The 16,785-nt window shown below is 51.1% G+C and overlaps 8 protein-coding genes across 8 annotated transcripts; 3 read left to right on the plus strand and 5 right to left on the minus strand.

Moving 5' to 3' along the window:
- Positions 1 to 1,217: 1,217 nt before the first annotated feature.
- On the minus strand, positions 1,218 to 3,313 carry CC1G_13706 (hypothetical protein; the record flags this gene model as incomplete). The annotated part of the gene is made up of 3 exons (XM_002912127.1): positions 3,136 to 3,313; positions 2,152 to 3,085; positions 1,218 to 2,103 (listed from the first exon to the last, which is right to left on the minus strand). Exons 1-3 carry the CDS (start codon positions 3,218 to 3,220, stop codon positions 1,218 to 1,220), a joined length of 1,905 nt encoding a protein of 634 aa, XP_002912173.1. The 5' UTR covers positions 3,221 to 3,313.
- Positions 3,314 to 3,484: 171 nt separating this feature from the next.
- On the minus strand, positions 3,485 to 5,589 carry CC1G_01845 (hypothetical protein; the record flags this gene model as incomplete). The annotated part of the gene is made up of 5 exons (XM_001829113.2): positions 3,485 to 3,750; positions 3,805 to 3,931; positions 3,982 to 4,697; positions 4,757 to 4,913; positions 4,975 to 5,589. 5 exons carry the CDS (start codon positions 5,587 to 5,589, stop codon positions 3,485 to 3,487), a joined length of 1,881 nt encoding a protein of 626 aa, XP_001829165.2.
- Positions 5,590 to 5,798: 209 nt separating this feature from the next.
- CC1G_01846 (rRNA processing protein RRP1) lies at positions 5,799 to 6,971 on the minus strand (the record flags this gene model as incomplete). Its single annotated transcript, XM_001829114.1, has 5 exons — positions 5,799 to 6,294; positions 6,360 to 6,491; positions 6,540 to 6,696; positions 6,750 to 6,863; positions 6,920 to 6,971. The coding sequence occupies 5 exons, from the start codon at positions 6,969 to 6,971 to the stop codon at positions 5,799 to 5,801; spliced, it is 951 nt and encodes a 316-aa protein (XP_001829166.1).
- A 136-nt stretch (positions 6,972 to 7,107) lies between these two features.
- Positions 7,108 to 7,651, plus strand: CC1G_13707 (transthyretin; the record flags this gene model as incomplete). Its single annotated transcript, XM_002912128.1, has 4 exons — positions 7,108 to 7,135; positions 7,182 to 7,287; positions 7,344 to 7,512; positions 7,544 to 7,651. The coding sequence occupies 4 exons, from the start codon at positions 7,108 to 7,110 to the stop codon at positions 7,649 to 7,651; spliced, it is 411 nt and encodes a 136-aa protein (XP_002912174.1).
- CC1G_01847 (E2 ubiquitin-conjugating enzyme) lies at positions 7,630 to 8,749 on the minus strand. The gene is made up of 6 exons (XM_001829115.2): positions 8,675 to 8,749; positions 8,537 to 8,618; positions 8,381 to 8,476; positions 8,237 to 8,325; positions 8,032 to 8,179; positions 7,630 to 7,977 (listed from the first exon to the last, which is right to left on the minus strand). Exons 1-6 carry the CDS (start codon positions 8,681 to 8,683, stop codon positions 7,865 to 7,867), a joined length of 537 nt encoding a protein of 178 aa, XP_001829167.1. The 5' UTR covers positions 8,684 to 8,749; the 3' UTR covers positions 7,630 to 7,864.
- Positions 8,750 to 8,969: 220 nt separating this feature from the next.
- On the plus strand, positions 8,970 to 10,394 carry CC1G_01848 (hypothetical protein; the record flags this gene model as incomplete). The annotated part of the gene is made up of 5 exons (XM_001829116.2): positions 8,970 to 9,095; positions 9,129 to 9,562; positions 9,619 to 9,979; positions 10,034 to 10,227; positions 10,283 to 10,394. 5 exons carry the CDS (start codon positions 8,970 to 8,972, stop codon positions 10,317 to 10,319), a joined length of 1,152 nt encoding a protein of 383 aa, XP_001829168.2. The 3' UTR covers positions 10,320 to 10,394.
- Positions 10,395 to 10,466: 72 nt separating this feature from the next.
- On the minus strand, positions 10,467 to 12,826 carry CC1G_01849 (para-aminobenzoic acid synthetase; the record flags this gene model as incomplete). Its single annotated transcript, XM_001829117.1, has 3 exons — positions 10,467 to 10,807; positions 10,861 to 12,719; positions 12,768 to 12,826. The coding sequence occupies 3 exons, from the start codon at positions 12,824 to 12,826 to the stop codon at positions 10,467 to 10,469; spliced, it is 2,259 nt and encodes a 752-aa protein (XP_001829169.1).
- A 170-nt stretch (positions 12,827 to 12,996) lies between these two features.
- CC1G_01850 (hypothetical protein) lies at positions 12,997 to 16,455 on the plus strand (the record flags this gene model as incomplete). The annotated part of the gene is made up of 2 exons (XM_001829118.1): positions 12,997 to 13,035; positions 13,090 to 16,455. The coding sequence occupies 2 exons, from the start codon at positions 12,997 to 12,999 to the stop codon at positions 16,453 to 16,455; spliced, it is 3,405 nt and encodes a 1,134-aa protein (XP_001829170.1).
- Positions 16,456 to 16,785: the final 330 nt, after the last annotated feature.

The raw sequence follows: 16,785 nt of genomic DNA on the forward strand, positions 1-16,785 counted from the left end.
ATTCAGAGTCGAGGTCAGAGCATGCACATGCCCGCGAGTACCAGAAGAACCCACTTGGTGGCAACGTTTAATGACTTGCTAACCGTCGAGCACAGGCGTAGCATCACAAGCTCATCCTCGCACTCTTTTATCCGCTTTAAGTACGGATTCAGGCGAGCAGCGTCGGATTTGTGATAATTGGCTAGAATAGCCAAGAAGACAATTGCCTGTAAGGTATACGGCTCTGTCGCCGGTGTCTTGATGAACTAGGGGGGATATTTATTCGATGAGGATCCTATCCGAAACAGGGAGACACTTGCGTTGACAATAGCAGGGAACATATTCCTGCGCAAGAAATACGCGCCCGGGCTCAATTGACTGATACTGCAGACGAATACCAGACCCAATTCCAATGCCTGTTGACGCGTTTCCACTGGATATTTGCACATTTTTAAGTGATAAACAAGGGGAGAATAGGCGTAGAACCCACCTGGGGCATCGTTATCCCCAATGACATCGTTGAGCATGGCAGTAAAGTCCTGAATTGAAACGACATTAGTTCACCCCGTTCACCAATGGTGAGGCACGTCGCATAATACATTGAATGTACGGTCACTGTGCGCGACTGACCCCGCCAGCATCTCCATAATCTCCCATCCGGACAGACTCTGCGATAGGCAGGACTCGCAGACGGCAGTAAGAGTCTCCAATGCGTGAATCTTCTTGACGTCCTGGTAACCAGCTTTCCAGGCAACTCTTGTACAATAGGAGAACAGCAAATTCAATAGCGGCTACTAAGGTGAATACACATTAGAGACCGAATCGCGAGCAGCTTAGGACGTGTCGTACCTTTAACCTCCCAAGGTACACGTCCTTCGAGAGTGGTTTCAATTCAGAAGAAAGGTATTCTCGATCCACACGCAAATCGAGGAGATCGGAAATAAGTTGCTCAGGTTCACCGCTCTGGTGCAGTTGCTGAGGAGGGACGCCCTGAAGCAGTTTGGAGTAAATGGCGATAAATTTTGAGGTTATCGAAGGCGAGCGATAGTGGCCCTGCATGTCTGGACTAGGCAACTGTAGAAGAAGACGAACAAGCGGTGCCGGGCAGTAGTAAGCGCGCGTGATGCACAGCCTCTAATTCGGTCTCAGCGGACCAGACTAAGTACAAGGTACTGCCAACTACAGAAGTGCAAGAATAGCCGTAAAGCGACAAAGACAATCGAAGTTTGTATATATCGTCAATGTCCTGGAGTAACGGCTGCCAGCATCTCAATGACCCAGCCCATCAACGCTTCGTCCTTCACTCGTATATTGCTGATCAAATGACGAACATTCATAAATGCTTTCCTCCCTTTCCTCGATCCTTCGACGTCTGAAGCTAAGGTTTCAGCCTCTGCAGCGCCTGCTTCATCGTCGACAACTCCAGGGAAGCCAAAATGATCTTCGTCTGCTTTGGGAGCGGCCTCCACGTCCGCAAAAGCCGTTCTGAAGAGGATGCGGACGATTAAGAGGGCTGTGAGGCAATGAGAAGGTGGGTCGACGGTTGGGACTTGGAAGGAGATGACGGTGTTAGGCGGCGGCGGCACAGACCGCATCGTTGGCGTACTGTTTGCATAGTATGGGTCGTCGGCAGAAAGCGTGATTGTTTCGCTCTGGGATGGATGTCGCTGGAACGGTTGAGAAGGTGGTATATGCGTGAGGACGTGTGCTCGCAGTTGCTGAATCGAATTGAGAGTCTGGTTGCATGTTGACCAAGCACAGGGGAAGGTGTTCGAACCGGACGGTCCGATAGAGGTAAGGTGTTCAAGTAAGTGCTCTGCGAGCTCAGAGGGAGAAGGGAGGACGCCAGCGCTGCAAGAGCTACGGTCCCATAGGCATTGGTGTTTCTGATTTGGGTTCAGGTATTTCCTTCGGTCGATGCCCCGCACTACGAATCGCTGCACCTGGCCTGGGAGAACCATTGCTTGCGCCGTTGGATACACATGGGTGATATTTTTAATGACCTCGGAAGCACCCAACATTGGATACTTGTCTTGATGAGGGGAGAATGTGTCTTTATACATCGTCCAAATCTCGACTTGAGTCATTTCTCCCTCCGGTCTTGGAGTCAACATCAATCGCATCCTACGCAGTTTTAGGACAGGGCACTTGGAATCAAACGTATAGACGCACCAATCATAACACCGCTGCGGCTCTGGTTTCGGCAGAACCTCCTCCAGCTCCTCCTTCGTCAGCTCGTAATCCCGCGCGGCAAGGGCGTTTGAGGCCACTGTATGAGACGGTCTCGTGATGTCAATATTCACTTTTTCTTCCAGGTGAGCCTGCTCGGCCAATAACAGTGAGCAGAGCACCTTCAGTGTGTTTGGCAGTTGTGGGTCCAACAAGAAAGCCCTTGCGGCAGAGGGGTTGGAGATGTGGATGTAGATGTGCTCCAGCGCTGCCTCCAGCAGCGGTTTATCCACAAAGAGGGGAAGGTAAAGAATGGCTGTCGAAAGCGCACCGGAAGCTTTGGAAAGGTGGAATACATTGGATGGATGAGACAAAACAGCATTGAGGCCCAGGAAAGCGGAAATGACCAAGCTTCGGTTTTGTGATTTGGATACAATCCGGTTCAAGGGAATTATTGGATTTAGAGAGTCGGGGACGGAAGGGATGATGACAAGGTTGGGTGCGAGCACTTGAAAAACGTCGAGGATATGAAGGAGGAATTCTTGGTTTGGGTCCTTTGTAAAGTCGAGATTCTCTAGCGCTTTCAGGATGAGGGGAAGGGAGTGCGAGTGTTGGGCGAGTTCCCGTGCATTATGGTCATTTAAAACTGCGTTGCGCATGATAAACATGGACTCCATGGCATAGCGATATCGGGAGGCATGTTCGGGAGGGGGGGAAAAGAGAAGGTTGTCGTCGGTCGCGTATTTGTATCCTTCAGTCACGTACCACTCCGGCCAGTCGAACAAACCGTCGATGAGACCAGGGTAGGAGTTCAAGGAGAACTGTTCGTTGTAGGCCAAGCGGCATAAGCGCTCCAGAGCCCATGAAACTTCCGAGTGAATTCCGGATCGCAGGGAAAGAGACATTCTGTTTGTCGAGCTTGTTTCTGTATACCATCCTTGGAGAACGTCAGGAAACAACACGGCTGGCGCAAAGAAGGAGACGTACGTTCATAGTCATCCCTTACATTCGCTACAGGCCTCGGAGCAGGTGCTGCGGCCTGAGTTGGTCGATAGTAGTAACTGGCTGCCATTTGTGGCACTGTCCTGTTAATGAACGTGGCCATTGTGGTCTAAAGTTGCTTCCAAGGTTGTCGGTGTTCACGGGCGCATTGGTACGGCTTGAGATGGTAGGAACTTGGCAAACCTGCAACTTGCCTGCAACGGACCCAAAATTCGCGTTCACAAGTCATGCGAAAGGCACGTGCGCCAGTCGTCACGCGTCACGCATTGCACTTCATGAGCACAGTCAGGGGTTGGTCAGGGCCATGACATCTACTATAGTAAGATAGCTAAAGTCAAACAGCATCTGAGCTTCCCAGTTGACCCGAGAGGCGATTCTCCTCTTTCCATTTCCTTGCCCACTCCTGTCCATATGCTATTTCATCGGGATACTCCAAACTCATTTCCGGGGAGGGAACAAAGCGTCCAAATCCCTCTTTACCACGGGGAAACTCCACCTTGCCAAAATATCTAGGGAGATCAGGAATATGGTTCAGTAAGATCTCTCCCAGCTCCGCGTCAAGTGAACGTGGCTTGATGTTCTCCTCTGCAACGTAGTACGCTATATCATTGGGAATCAGGTATCATCAATACAGGAATAAAGGGCCCCACTCACTGTTGAGAAGGCTTCGGGGATTGAGCTCGTTGACGGAGAATACGTGGTAAAACGGTTGACTTCTTCCTCCCGCAAGCGAATCTACGTCCATGTTCTCGATCCATTCCTCTGGTGCTTCACACTTAGGCTAGTTTCAAAGTAAGTCTACTTGCCAACGCGATGGAGACGACCACTCACTGTCCACCCAAATATCACGCCTCTGTAATTGTATTTGAGGTGGTTCATGGCCATACCGACGAAGTACTTTGGCCTGCTTGACGAGGCCCGTCTCTTGGGTGCATCCAACGCTGCGATCTTGCTTTCCTCTTGCTGTATTGCCTTGACACAGTGTTCATTGAAAGCAGCCTGATGTTCGTCATTCAGCTTGGGCAACAGGTTTCGATAGAGAATAAGGCAATCGACGAGGGGCAAATTTGACAGATTTCGATACACAAAAGTATCGTCGGTGAGCACGAGTCCCACGTAGAGAACCGCCATTATTGCAGCCTGCCGATCATGGGAATCGATCGTCGGGTCGACTTGGATAGAGTTTAGAATGTTATAGGATGACCGCTTGAGCATTGGGACTGGATTGGTACACGGTCGCAGTATTGCGTCGTTTGGACCTGGGAATACAGGAAATGGAAATGCAGCATCGCTTTGCCATTCGGGGCGATTATTCATGACTGCATTTTCTGCATTGCCCGTCCAAAGGTTTACGATGAGGGGCGGAGAGTCGCTGCCGGTTGGAACGTATGCGATGATGGTACCGGGGAAGTTGATGGGGTAGGCTTGGATCCCAATCTGTCTGCATAGTGAGACAAAGACATGGATTAATGACATAGCGATAGTAGCCCTATGGGTGGTCAAGTATGCATGCGGAAACTTGTTAAGGAGTTGGTGAAAAGAGCCCTCTGCAAGGTAAGTCCTAGTGTAAGCCGAGCAGGTCCTGTTTTTACAAAGAGAAATTCACCCATCGCAGGAACAAATCCTTGACATCTCATGAAAGTACAGATGTCCACGCAAATTTCCTCGAGATTGTAATTTGGGTCTCCGGCATCCAGCACCCTTCCTTTGCGGAGAAGGTCCTGCCTACAGCCATCGCCGAGTTCTGCCAGCCTATCGCTGATCTAAATAGCGTCGCTCTCCTTGTTAGTAGTGTTATCGACATGGTCTCACAGTATGACCTACATCCTCTTTCGGAATACCAAAGAAGGAAGAGAAATACGATAGGGTGCGCTCGAATCCCATCGCTTCTTCGGGCTTTGGTGAATGTGCCATGCTTAACCAGGCGGAAAGGGCGTCCTGTTTTGTGATGCCTGTGAGAAGGATATCTGCCCAATATCTTTTGGAGAGAGGGTAGGGACCGAGGTGCTGGGAATTGGACTTGTCCAATACGCAGGCCGTGCGTATTTCCTTCAAAATGAAGGAAAACATGTCCCAGACATCCATTCCCAGGCATAGGACCTCCCGAACGGCATCCATTCTCGAGTGTGGGCGTTCGATAACACCTCGCAAAAGGGCAAGGGCCTTCTTGTCCAGACGTCCGCGTGTGGCGTAGAGCTCTTTCCAATCGTCACTGAAGCGCAACTTTCTCTCCCGATCCTTCTCTTCGTCTGAATGGCGATAGCGAACTCGGTAATGCGGCTCCCACAGCGATGAGAGTGACGCTGCTTCACGAAAGAGCTGGTTCGTGGCCAAACAACTGACCAGAGTAGCGACCGATGGACTGTGACAACTTCGCTCTATCGGAAGGGATCGTAGTATGTTGACGATGATGTCTAGGGGAAGGTGTGGAAGACTCATAGCGATGATGGTGGTAGTAGTTGAAGGGAAGCAAGATCGTAGTCTTAGCCATAGCCAGTGACTTCAGCTCCCTCACGTCATTACACGTGACACTTTCAGAGACTGTATTCCAAGTTGGGATCACTGCAGCAACTCTCCGTCAACGCAATGTATTCAGAAAGAAAGAATACTTCGCTATACAACCGGATATACATGCGATCCACCAAGAATTAGTCATCGTCGTCACTTTCTCCCTCCTCGTCCTTGTACAAGACGTATAATTGTCTTCGACTAGAATCGCGGGTCTCGGGCCGACTGGCAACATCGAACAGTGCTCTCCGCAGCTGCTTTCGTAGGTCTTCTCGAGATAGAGGTTTTTCAGAGGACGGATCTCGTAAACACGAGTTTGCTATCACGGCGCTCAAGTCATCGTCGTCGAGACGCGCTCGTTTCCTCGGGCGTCCGTCGTCCTCTTCATCTTGCTCGTCCGACTGGGACGATAGAGAGACAAATAACGGGCGCCAAAGGGACGATTCGACTCGTTTGAAAGTCAATTTTGAAGTTGTCTGCGCCGATAGTGTGAAGAAGGGTTCGAGGATGAGAAGGAGAGGTATGGGGTGTAATTTGTCCGCTTCCGTCGCTTTCCGTTGAACCTTTTCAAGCTCCTCGAGATATATATCCGCAAGGTGGTACGAAAGACTTGTTGGGACCTTGATATCAACCGGGCTAGAAATGTCGTTCGTTTCGTGGTTAGTGCGTTGAACTCATGCGAAGGGACCTTTCAGACGCACCACAAAGGACCGCCAGCCTTGTTCAATATTTCAGTATACTGCTCGATTATACTCTTATCCCATTTCGCCCTCTGCAGTAACCGGAAAGAGGCATTAACGAATCTTCGAACGAGCATGTAGTATTTGTCTATCCTGCTCTCCAAAGTTAGATGCTGTAAGAGAGGACCCACGGGGACATACCTCAGTCTGTCGATTCCATTCCATTCCCTGACAATAGTCTCCCAAAAGCCACGGAGGAAGGCAATGGATTCATTATTTGAAGGAATGGTGAGCAGGAGCTCCGCGAGTTCTGAGGCAAGCCCTTGTTGGACTAGAGGTTTATCTGACATCCAGAAACCTAAAAAACAGGACATCAGAAAGAAATGGATTCGAAAAGACGACCTGACACACAGTAGAATATTCCCTTCCACAGTTTGTCCATGTCGGGCTTGGAGATGGCATTTTCTCCAGACTGAGAGAGAAAGGCTGAAAGGTTCTTGATTGCCTTGTCTCTCGTCTTTTTATCTGGTGAAAGGGATAAAAACGCGTGAAGGAATGCAGAAGACTGGAGTCTTACACACCAGTTGAGGCCAATACCTTCCCTAGAGGAAGGCTTGTCGACGCCGTAGCCATTTTGATGAGTGTTGAGGTCGAAGAAACTCTTCGCTTGGCGCTCAGAAATTCCATGTCCGGATAATCAGTTGCTTGGCACTATGTGCCGTATTGGATACAGTGGTGGCACAGCGTGATCTTCCTCTCCATCTCGACCATGAACAAGTCCCCAATAACCTGCCACAGTAAGAGCTATATAGGTTGAATACTCCTCGGTCTGATGAGTTTCAGTTCTCGACGCATCGCTTGGTAGGCCAGCCGAGGGAGTGGAGATTCGCTTGCAGCGTATCGAAATAGCCGCCGACGGTACGATGGTGGCACACCCACTAGCACAAGGGTATGTGCAGCGCTCTTGCGATATCCGTTACACAGAGAGAGGGCTGAATGGCCTAGCTCTACCAACTCCGATGGTCGCTGCGTCGACCTATTGCCCGTAAAGGGATCACAGGAGGAGCAGGAACGAAATACAGCCCTGCAGGGCGGCCAAACCTACAAGATCGTCTTCAGGACGAAGGAGTACTTTGAGAAAACGGGAAGGACATCCTTCTATCCTTGGGTAGAGGTACGCTTTCCCCGCCTCATGCTGTCACTAGCATTCCCATGTGTTCCAGATTCCTTTCACAATCCAGAAACCAGAAGAGCACTATCACATTCCATTGCTAATCAGCCCGTTCTCATTCACAACGTACCGAGGAAGTTGATAGCCAGGCGCGCAGGCAGGTGTATTAGGAGTGTATATAGGAGACAGCAATGCGTCCATGAAACACGATTATGCTCCAGGCTGTATGATCTATTGTGAATATATCCACAATGAGCAATTGAGAATAGTGAGCGTCAGGCGTGTAAAATGATAATGTCAATAGAAAGCAAACATAGCCAGATAGCGATGGAGGGTGAGGGACCATGAAGAGGGATCATCGGGCGAGGACATTGTCGTACTGGGTGCCCTTGATGTACTGCCCTCTCATCGATGCCTTCACATTGTTGATAAACTGCTCTCGGTTTCGCGTCATTTCCAGTGCAGCATCTGTGGAGAGGGACGTCAGCAAACGGACACATTTTTATGTCAGAAATTACCAACCTTTATTCAGTGGGTCATCTGGGTTCGGTTCCAGGAAGAGGTACTGCAGGCCGACCATTACGGAGTTGAGGTTCAGCACAGGCTTCCAGTCCTCTCGCAAGATGTTCAGGCAAACATTGCCTTCGAGGTCAACGTTCGGGTGGTAGATCTAGAAAAAACAATAAATGAGCGTGCGACGACGCGTCAGGAGGGCGCCACAGCTCACCGTTTGCGTGCACTTGACCTTTGGTGGGTCGTGGGGGTAGTTGGTGTTGATTGCGAAGGAGAAGTTGAAAGCGCCACCCTTGTACATTCCTGTGATAGATAATTGAGCCTGGGCACTTATAATGTAGAGGGGGAGAGTGCCGACCTTCATCGGGGGTAATCGTTAAGGTGAAGTTGAGCAGATCAGCGGGATCGGGGAAATGTGTCTTCATCGTCGACGGTAGGTCGAGTTCAGTCAAATCTATGCATTTGAAAACCCGTTCAGTGTCGTGGAATGACCAAGACAGCATACACTGCGCACCTTTCTGTACTCGAATCTGAGCGGCACTCGTCTTGGGCTTCTTCTTCGCCGCTGCGTCCTCATTCTTCTTCATACTCCAGATCTGTGAAGTCCAAATTTGTGAGCATTAAGGAGAATTATACCAGACATTGAACAGACCTTAATCATTGTGTCCTGAGTGGTAGTGGGTGAAGGCGTGTAAGTCGTGAGTCAGGGTCGAGGTGGTGGTTCGCCAGAAAGCTATAAAGAAGCCCTAGACGGTCTGTCAATCCGACTCACTCGCAGCCGGTGTGGCTGTGCCACCAGGCGCTAATTAGTGCATTGACAAAATTGGTCCGCGCGAAGCCACATGCTCAAACTCAAGAAAGTCAATCGCAGCCATATGGCAAGCCAAGCAGCTGCCAGAAAGACATAAAGGTGTCTTCCGATTAGACCCTTTCTTCCCACTACCACTATGACTGTCTACACTATGGTTACCACTGACCTCCCAGTCATCGACCTCGATGTCTATCGCACACAGCCTCGCGATTCTCAGGCCGTTCTCGACGAATGCAAGAAGGCAAGCTGTCATCAGCCTATTGTACAGACTTAATTTTGATCTGCTTGAACATAGGCTGCAGATGCGCTGATTACCTATGGTGCCCTCGTCCTCCACGATTCTCGGGTTTCTGAGGAAGACAACAACACCTTCCTCGATCTCGTCGAGGACTATTTCAACCAACCCGATGAAGCCCTCAGGAAAGACGAGAGACCAGAACTCAGCTATCAGGTTGGCGTAACCCTCGAGAACACCGAAAAGCCTAAATGTGCAGTGCACGAACCATGCTTGCATGTTATCCAGCGTTTGGATCCTTCCGAGCGTCCTCTCGATATCACCGGCCACTCTCCTGATCCCAAATGTCGCTTCTTCTGGAAAATGAGCGAGAAGCCTCCATACGAGACACAGTTCCCGGGTTTGAATGCCCCGAACGTGGTCCCCGAGGCGGAGTCCCTCAAGCACCGATGGACACCTACCATGGAGAAGTGGGGTAACGCCATGAAGAATGCGTAAGTTCTGTCGGTTTCTGACGTTGGAGCGGGAGAGGGATTAACTTTGTACGCAGCGTTGCAGATCTTACCGAGATGGTCGCACTAGGCCTGGGTCTCCCTGCTCTCACTTTCAGGGACAAGGGCCGATATGGGCCCCACCTCCTCGCCCCCACCGCATCGGATTTGAGGAAGCATGGCAAGAAGGACGCTATCTTGGCAGGGTTCCATACCGACCTCAACTTCCTCACCATCCACGGCCGTTCGCGCTACCCTGGCCTGAACATCTGGGCACGTAACACCGGAAAGAGAATCCCAGTGAGGATTCCGCCAGGCAACAACCTGTTAGTCCAGGCCGGGAAACAGCTCGAACACATTACTGGTGGTTTAATCCGCGCCGGATACCATGAAGTGGTCGTGAACGATCAGACTTTAGCTGTGGGTTCTCTTTCATGAATCTTTGACCTATGGGGAGTGCTCACTGTTCGCCAGGCAATCGAGAAACGAAAGGCGGAACACCCTGATCGTCCTCTCATCCGAATTTCCTCTACTTTCTTCTGGCATCTTTCCTCCGACGAAGACCTTTTCCCAATCCCTGACCTTCTGGAGAAGGCTGCTGCTTTGCGGGACGAACAAGAATTGCCCACTGTCTACGCGCCAATGAAAGTTGGCCAACAAGTGCAAGCGTGCGTTCATCGCCGACTGAGTTACCAAAAGTTTTCATACTGACAACGGACGCAGAGAGTTGAAAGACATTGCCCTCATGGCTGATGCTTAATTGCTAACGTTAAATCTACAAGCCAGTGTATCAACTTTACCTAAAACTTTAACGAGGTCACATCAATAATGTGTATGAACCCGGGTCGTTGAAGATACCAGTCCCAAAAAATCAATAACGGGCATTGTTGAATGCCCCAAACGTCCGTCATAAAGGAGCCTCCGCTTCTCCTCCGTTCACAAAATTGGTGATGTGACAACCAAATGACTTCAGGACGCTCTGAAGCTTAACCTCCATCTCGTCCCATTCTGCATCTGGATCAGACAGGGCAGTGATGGCACCGCCGGCCCCGATCGCCCACTCTTCGGTTTTGTCTTTGGACGAAGATCTATCGTCGTACTTGAAGCAGCTGCGGATGGTCACAGACCAATCGCCCCCGCCTCCGATGTCCCAGTACCCAAAGACACCAGAGTACACTTCACGCTCGGCACCTTCGAGGTGCTGGAGGATTTCGACACTCCGTTTCTTGGGTGCGCCTGTCATACTGCCTAGAGACAAGATGAGCAACCCTGCCACCGATACTAGTGCCAGTCACACGTACCTGGCGGTAGACTGGCCTTGAGAACGTTCCAACCCAGCTCCTCCTCGACAGACACAGACGGGTCTTCCTTGCCCTCAATGACAGAAACAAGTTGCCAGACGGTCTCGTACTCTTCAACGCCACAAAACTTTGAAACAACAACGTTGTCCCCCACCACTCCATGTAGATCATGGCGAATCAAGTCGACGATCATGAGGTTTTCGGCAACCTCTTTGGGACTTCCGGCTAGCAACTGAGTAGCCACTTCCCGAGTGATCCCTGGGCCCTTGCGGACTGTGCCCTTGATAGGTCGTAGCTGGCACACAGAATGAGGTGGACGGGAGTAAGAGAGGAAGCGTTCAGGCGAGGATGACATGAGGGTGGTCGGGTGAAGGCGAATATAGGCGGAATGGGGCGCCGGATTCTTCTCCCGTAGTCGCAGGTATCGCTCCCAAGAAGTCGAGGTGGTTGAACCCTTGCTTTGCTGATGCGGTATCAAAATCTTGGTCTGAGCGGTGAGGCAGAGCTCGTAAGAATCTCCAGAATAGAGGTATTCCTTTGCCTGCTTGATCTTGGAGATGTATTGATCTTGTTCTGGGAGAATGACCTTGGAAACTGGAGGCAACGAGATGCTGGATCGTCGTCTCGGTTGAGGTTGAGCGAGGATGGAAAGGTCCTTAGACATTTGGTCCATCCAATCTTCATCACTGGGGAGCAGAGACTGGATGTGGGCTTTGCCTGTTTCGTTGTCGAACACTATGCTCCTCTCCACGTAGACCAAGTTGACATCTGGGTGGCGCCTGTCCTTGCGGTGTATCAGAGGAACGTGGAGAGTGGGAAGGCCGGATTCATAGCTGAAGTATCCAATGAAGCCACCCCAGAAGGGAATGGCAGGGTCGCCTTTAGGGCCTGACTTTGTCCTGATGTAAGACGCCAGCCATTGCCAAATATCTTGGGAGCCTAATAGCTCGGAAGCGGTCTGAGACCCTCTGGTGAGAGTCACGAATGGATCACCAACATAATGCGTGATGTGCAGTGAATTGGGGAGCAAACAGCCGATGATCGAAAATCGTCCTGGGTTGGAGGCGGAGTCGAGGACGACGAACTTGGATCGTTCATCCAGTACACCTAGGTGCTCACAAACGGCGGGAAGTGAGGTGATGGGCAAATTGACGGCGCGGCTGAGGACTGAGGCGAGGGATGGTGTCGTGCTAGGGCGCTTTACGCTAAAGGAATGGTTGTAGGGCCACAATGCCCCGACTTCGTTTTGAATAGAGGGGTTCCAGGGGGTAGGTGCCCGCCCATTGTTCTTCGACCACTCCTGGCACAGAGTCCAGAAATTACTGAGAACCTTCCATCCGCCTCCTTCGGTACGAACCGATTCGGGGTGGTATTGGACGGCCCAAAAGGGGAGTCGGGTGTGTTTGACAGCCATGACAACATGTCCATTCTCTTCTTCATCAACCCATGCCAGTTCTTCGACGGACCCATCCGAAGGAAGGGCAACATGCAGCGAGTGGTATCGAACGGCATGGATTTCCCCGACATCCTGGAAGATTTCGGACGGAACATGCTCGACTTTGGAAATCTGGCCATGCTTGACGGTGTGGAGCCTTTTCAACTCCCCTCCAAACTCCAAAACCAAGCTCTGGAGCCCGAGACAGACGCCAAAGATGGGGAGGACGTGCTCGCTGTCCAACTTCCAGAGATCACGAACAATCCCAATATCCTCGGGTTTGCTGGGAGATCCTGGGCCTGGCCCAACGATGATTGCTGAAAAATATTGCAGGTTGGGCTTCACTGCTTCCAAAAACAGCTCATCGTTTTTTATGATGTGGACCGAGCAATTGGGAATCGAGCGACGGCACAAAGCTGCAAGACTAGATTAAATGAGCTACTTGTTGAGAAACCATGGATTAAGAACTGACTTGTGCGTGAATGAGTCGTACGAATCGACGAGTAAGATTCGGGGACTGGCAAAAGTCATCTGGCGGAGACTATCGTCGCTGAATGTTGAGTAGAAACAAGCCTCCACATGTAAAAGGTAGGGGCATTATGGCGAATTTAGAGAGAGATCATGAAATTTGTAAAAGTCATGAGGAAGCTCGATTTGGTCGAATGACAAACAAACGAGCTCATCCACCGACCACGATCACGATGGCTACATCATCCGCCATTAACCGCGACTTTCAACGGGTACGCGTTGAAAAGCGTGCATTGCCTTCATCTCATTGACCCAGAATCCTTCAGTTCAAGGCTGTCTGCGTTCCTATCCTTGGATCAGCCAAGTTGACACCCAAGTCAATCCCAACCGTCTCATCGCTGCTCTCAACGCTCCTTCAGTTGCTTCGCGAAACAGACAAGGCCAATCTCAATGAATCGTTCATTGCCTACATTTTCTTCCCCTTGAAGGGCATATTCGAGAGGAACGCATCGGAAGAAATCCCAGATCAAGTCCTCGAAAAGCTGCTCCTCTGTCTCAGCATCCTTTGCGACGTGTGGTGGTGGACGTGTGCCCCAGAGATATGGAAACAATTGTTTATCCTATGTGGATCGGTCATTGGGGGAATGGAGGCCAAGGGGAAGGCAAAGGCAAGGGATGATGAGACCAAAGAAGCGGCGGTCCAGTGCCTCAATTCACTCATTCGCCAAAGGAGTCCACAGGACGCGATGGCCCTCGGAAAGCCGGTCGACGTTGCACAGGACCGCTTTAATGAGCTTCAAGATTTTGCGTCGTCACCCCAGTTCATCCCAATCCTCGGTCAGACACTCGATTACATCCTAGGCGTCACACTCTCCCCTCGACTATCATTGCAGCGCTCGTCCATCGACCTGCTTTACTCCGTCATCGAAAACTACGCGCCTGAAAGGATGATCCCCACTGTACTTCCCGGAGTTGCTAGTGGAATGACAAAGGCGTGTTTGGGTGCGTCCGGGAATAAGGGTTGGATAAATGGTGAAATTGTTGCCGCTGCCCTCAAGGTGCTTCAGGTGGCGATCGTCAAGGCCATTAGCGACGATGTATGTATGAGAGAAGGGGCGCTACCGCGATTCCAAGACCTCGAAGACCTTGTCAACTTCGGAAAGGACAACGCAAGGCCTGTCGACGATACTAAATCTACACCCCTGGTTGCTCGAACGCAGGCCTGGCTTCGGGCAACAGCCTCACAATTACACATCGCCATCAACTCACTCAGCCCTCTCGTCAAGCATCCTACACCATCCGCCATCTATGGCCTCATCGACTTTTCAACGGAAGTTCTGTCATCTACGACTCTAACCCTACCCCAAACGCAGCCCCTACTGTTATCATTCCTTCTCTCAGCAGCCAACTCCGAGTATCCCAAAATAACCACCAAGGCGGTTGACTCGCTGAAGGGCCTCCTGGCTATGGCCAATGCCGGTCCCGCCTTGATGCAGCAGCTCGCGCAAATGACTACCGACAACATGTCCGCCCTTCCCCGCCTCCTTTCGAGCCAATCGGATGCCCGTATCCAACATGTCGCTGAGATGATCACATCCGTCTGCAAACTCGGCGCTTCAGACTCGGAGAATAACATCGTCTCATCCATTTCCAAGGTCGTTGGAAAGCTTCTGGGACCGACAGGAGGAGTTGAGAAGTGGGGTTGGAGTTTGCTGGCCGTCCTCGAACTCGTGAACCCATCGGTCACCGTAACCCACAACTCGTCCGCCCAGCTCATGTTGGAGAACAACCCTGAAACTTCTTGGGTGCCATTCCCCGAGCTGTTTTTCAGGAATGTCGCTTCACACGAGACGAGGCGTTCGTTGGAGACCATGTTACGCGCACTGGGTCAGGTAGGAGGCGACGCATGCCTGTTTTCGGTCGAGTGGTTTATCGACGTCGGTCGCTCGGGCACCACTTCTCGGTCGGTGGCAGCGATGTGGTGTGGTTGTCGAATTCTGGAAGGGATATCCGGACTTGACTTGTCCTCGGAGAACTCCCTTGACAAGCTTGTCCTTCAAAGGAGCAAACGACTGGAGAAGCAAGTCCGAGCGCTCGCACGAAGTATCGCAGAACTGTGGGACAAGTCCGATTTCGAGGAACTGGATCAAGAAGCGAGCCCCCAGCCCAGACCGCCTAATGAACACTTGGAACTCGACGTTCAGCACCAAAAGGGTCTTGTTCCACTCGACGAAACGCTCAAAATATTCCGCAATAAGCCCACTCCAGACACGAGGATAGTAAACCAACCCATGCTCCACCGAAGTCTTTGCCTACAACTAATTGCTATTGCGGCCGGAGTGCTTCAAAGCCGTTTCGACTCGGTTTTTATCTTCATCCTCTACCCTATCCTGCATTCTATCGTTTCCCCGGCCTCGTTCCTGTCGTCCTCTGGATTTGCAGCATTAAACTATGTCACCATCGCCACATCTTACGCCTCTCCCGCTAACCTACTCCTTTCCAATTTTGACTATGCCCTCGACTCGGTCTCGAGACGACTCACAAGACGGTGGTTGGATATTGACGCAACCAAAGTGTTAGTTGTCCTCATTCGCCTCGTCGGCAGGGATGTAGTAGACAAGGCAGGCGACGTGGTGGAGGAATGTTTTGATCGTCTTGACGCCTATCACGGCTACGGTATTATTGTCGATGGGCTCATCGAAGTTTTGGCAGAAGTCCTGAACGTTATCGAAGCAGATGTAAAGGCGAATCCAGCTGCGCAGCCTGCACGCGAAGAAGATACACCGTCAAACCAACACCAGCAGCTGACCTGTCTTGATGAATTGCTCGCCTGGCTACCAGTCCGAAGCATGGTCAACCTGGATGCAGACAATACCGACTACGGTCCGGCTCCTCGCAAGGCTTGGGGCAAGCAAAAGGCCGAGGGTGAAGAAGATTCTGACGACGAACCAGTGGATAGCAAGCAGCCGGAATCCGAGGCGCAACCTGAAACATCAAGCCAGCAGCTCACGAAACAGATTATCTCGCGATCACTCTATTTCCTCACCCATGAATCCCCCGTCATCCGCGCTCGCATCCTAACCCTCCTCAAGCTTTCTGTCCCTGTTCTCCCAGAATCCTCTCTACTTCCTTCCATCCACAACGCGTGGCCATTTATTGTCAACAGGTTGGCTGACCATGAAACCTTTGTGGTCAGCGCCACAGCAAGCCTGGTTGAGGCTCTCGCTGTGCATGTCGGAAGCTTCATGTATCGAAGGATTTGGGACGAGATTTGGCCGCGATTCCAAACACTCCTCAAGCAGCTCAAAGCTGCCGACTCTGTCAACGCTCTCGCTAGGCGGACGAACTCCGCTGTCGGCACCGAATCTGCATATACTCATTCCCATCGACTCTACAAGTCCATCATCAACACTATGACCGCGGTTATGCATGGTGTGCACGTTCGAGATTCCTCGTTTTGGGATGCACTGGTCCTTTTCAGGCGGTTTCTTGGCCGCCACGTCCACGAAGAATTACAGCTGTGTGCAACCAACTTCTATCTTGCGGCTGGAAAGAAGAACGAAGATGCTGTGTGGCTAGTCCTTGAAGCATCCGTTCGGGATATTCCTCCTGTCATGACGTTCATGCGCGACGATCAGTGGCACATTGAAAGCAACGCCAAATGCATCTTGGCCCAGTTGGGGTCTAGATAGCGATGGCGATATTCGTTTCATCGTTGACAGGTGGGAGCCGGAACGTATTGTTGGGGTCATATCGTCGAAGTTCGACACCAGACTCTCGGAAGAGTTCTGCGGACGCGTTGTCCCTGTGGGTTTGAGTGAATCGATGACACCGGTTGAAGTATCGGCGGGGGCGTACATCTTGTAGGCTAGATTATAGACGACGGTTTTCACGCCAGTCTGTATAATCTTGACAGTACACTTCAAACACGGGCAGCTGTATATTTCTTCAGATTCTGAATTGTACGGTAATGGGGAATGGTGAAGAACGTACGTATTACAGTACAACACTGCATTTTGCCC

Source organism: Coprinopsis cinerea (genome assembly GCF_000182895.1).
Source record: "Coprinopsis cinerea okayama7#130 chromosome 1 map unlocalized cont3.1, whole genome shotgun sequence".
Lineage (NCBI taxonomy): Eukaryota > Fungi > Basidiomycota > Agaricomycetes > Agaricales > Psathyrellaceae > Coprinopsis > Coprinopsis cinerea.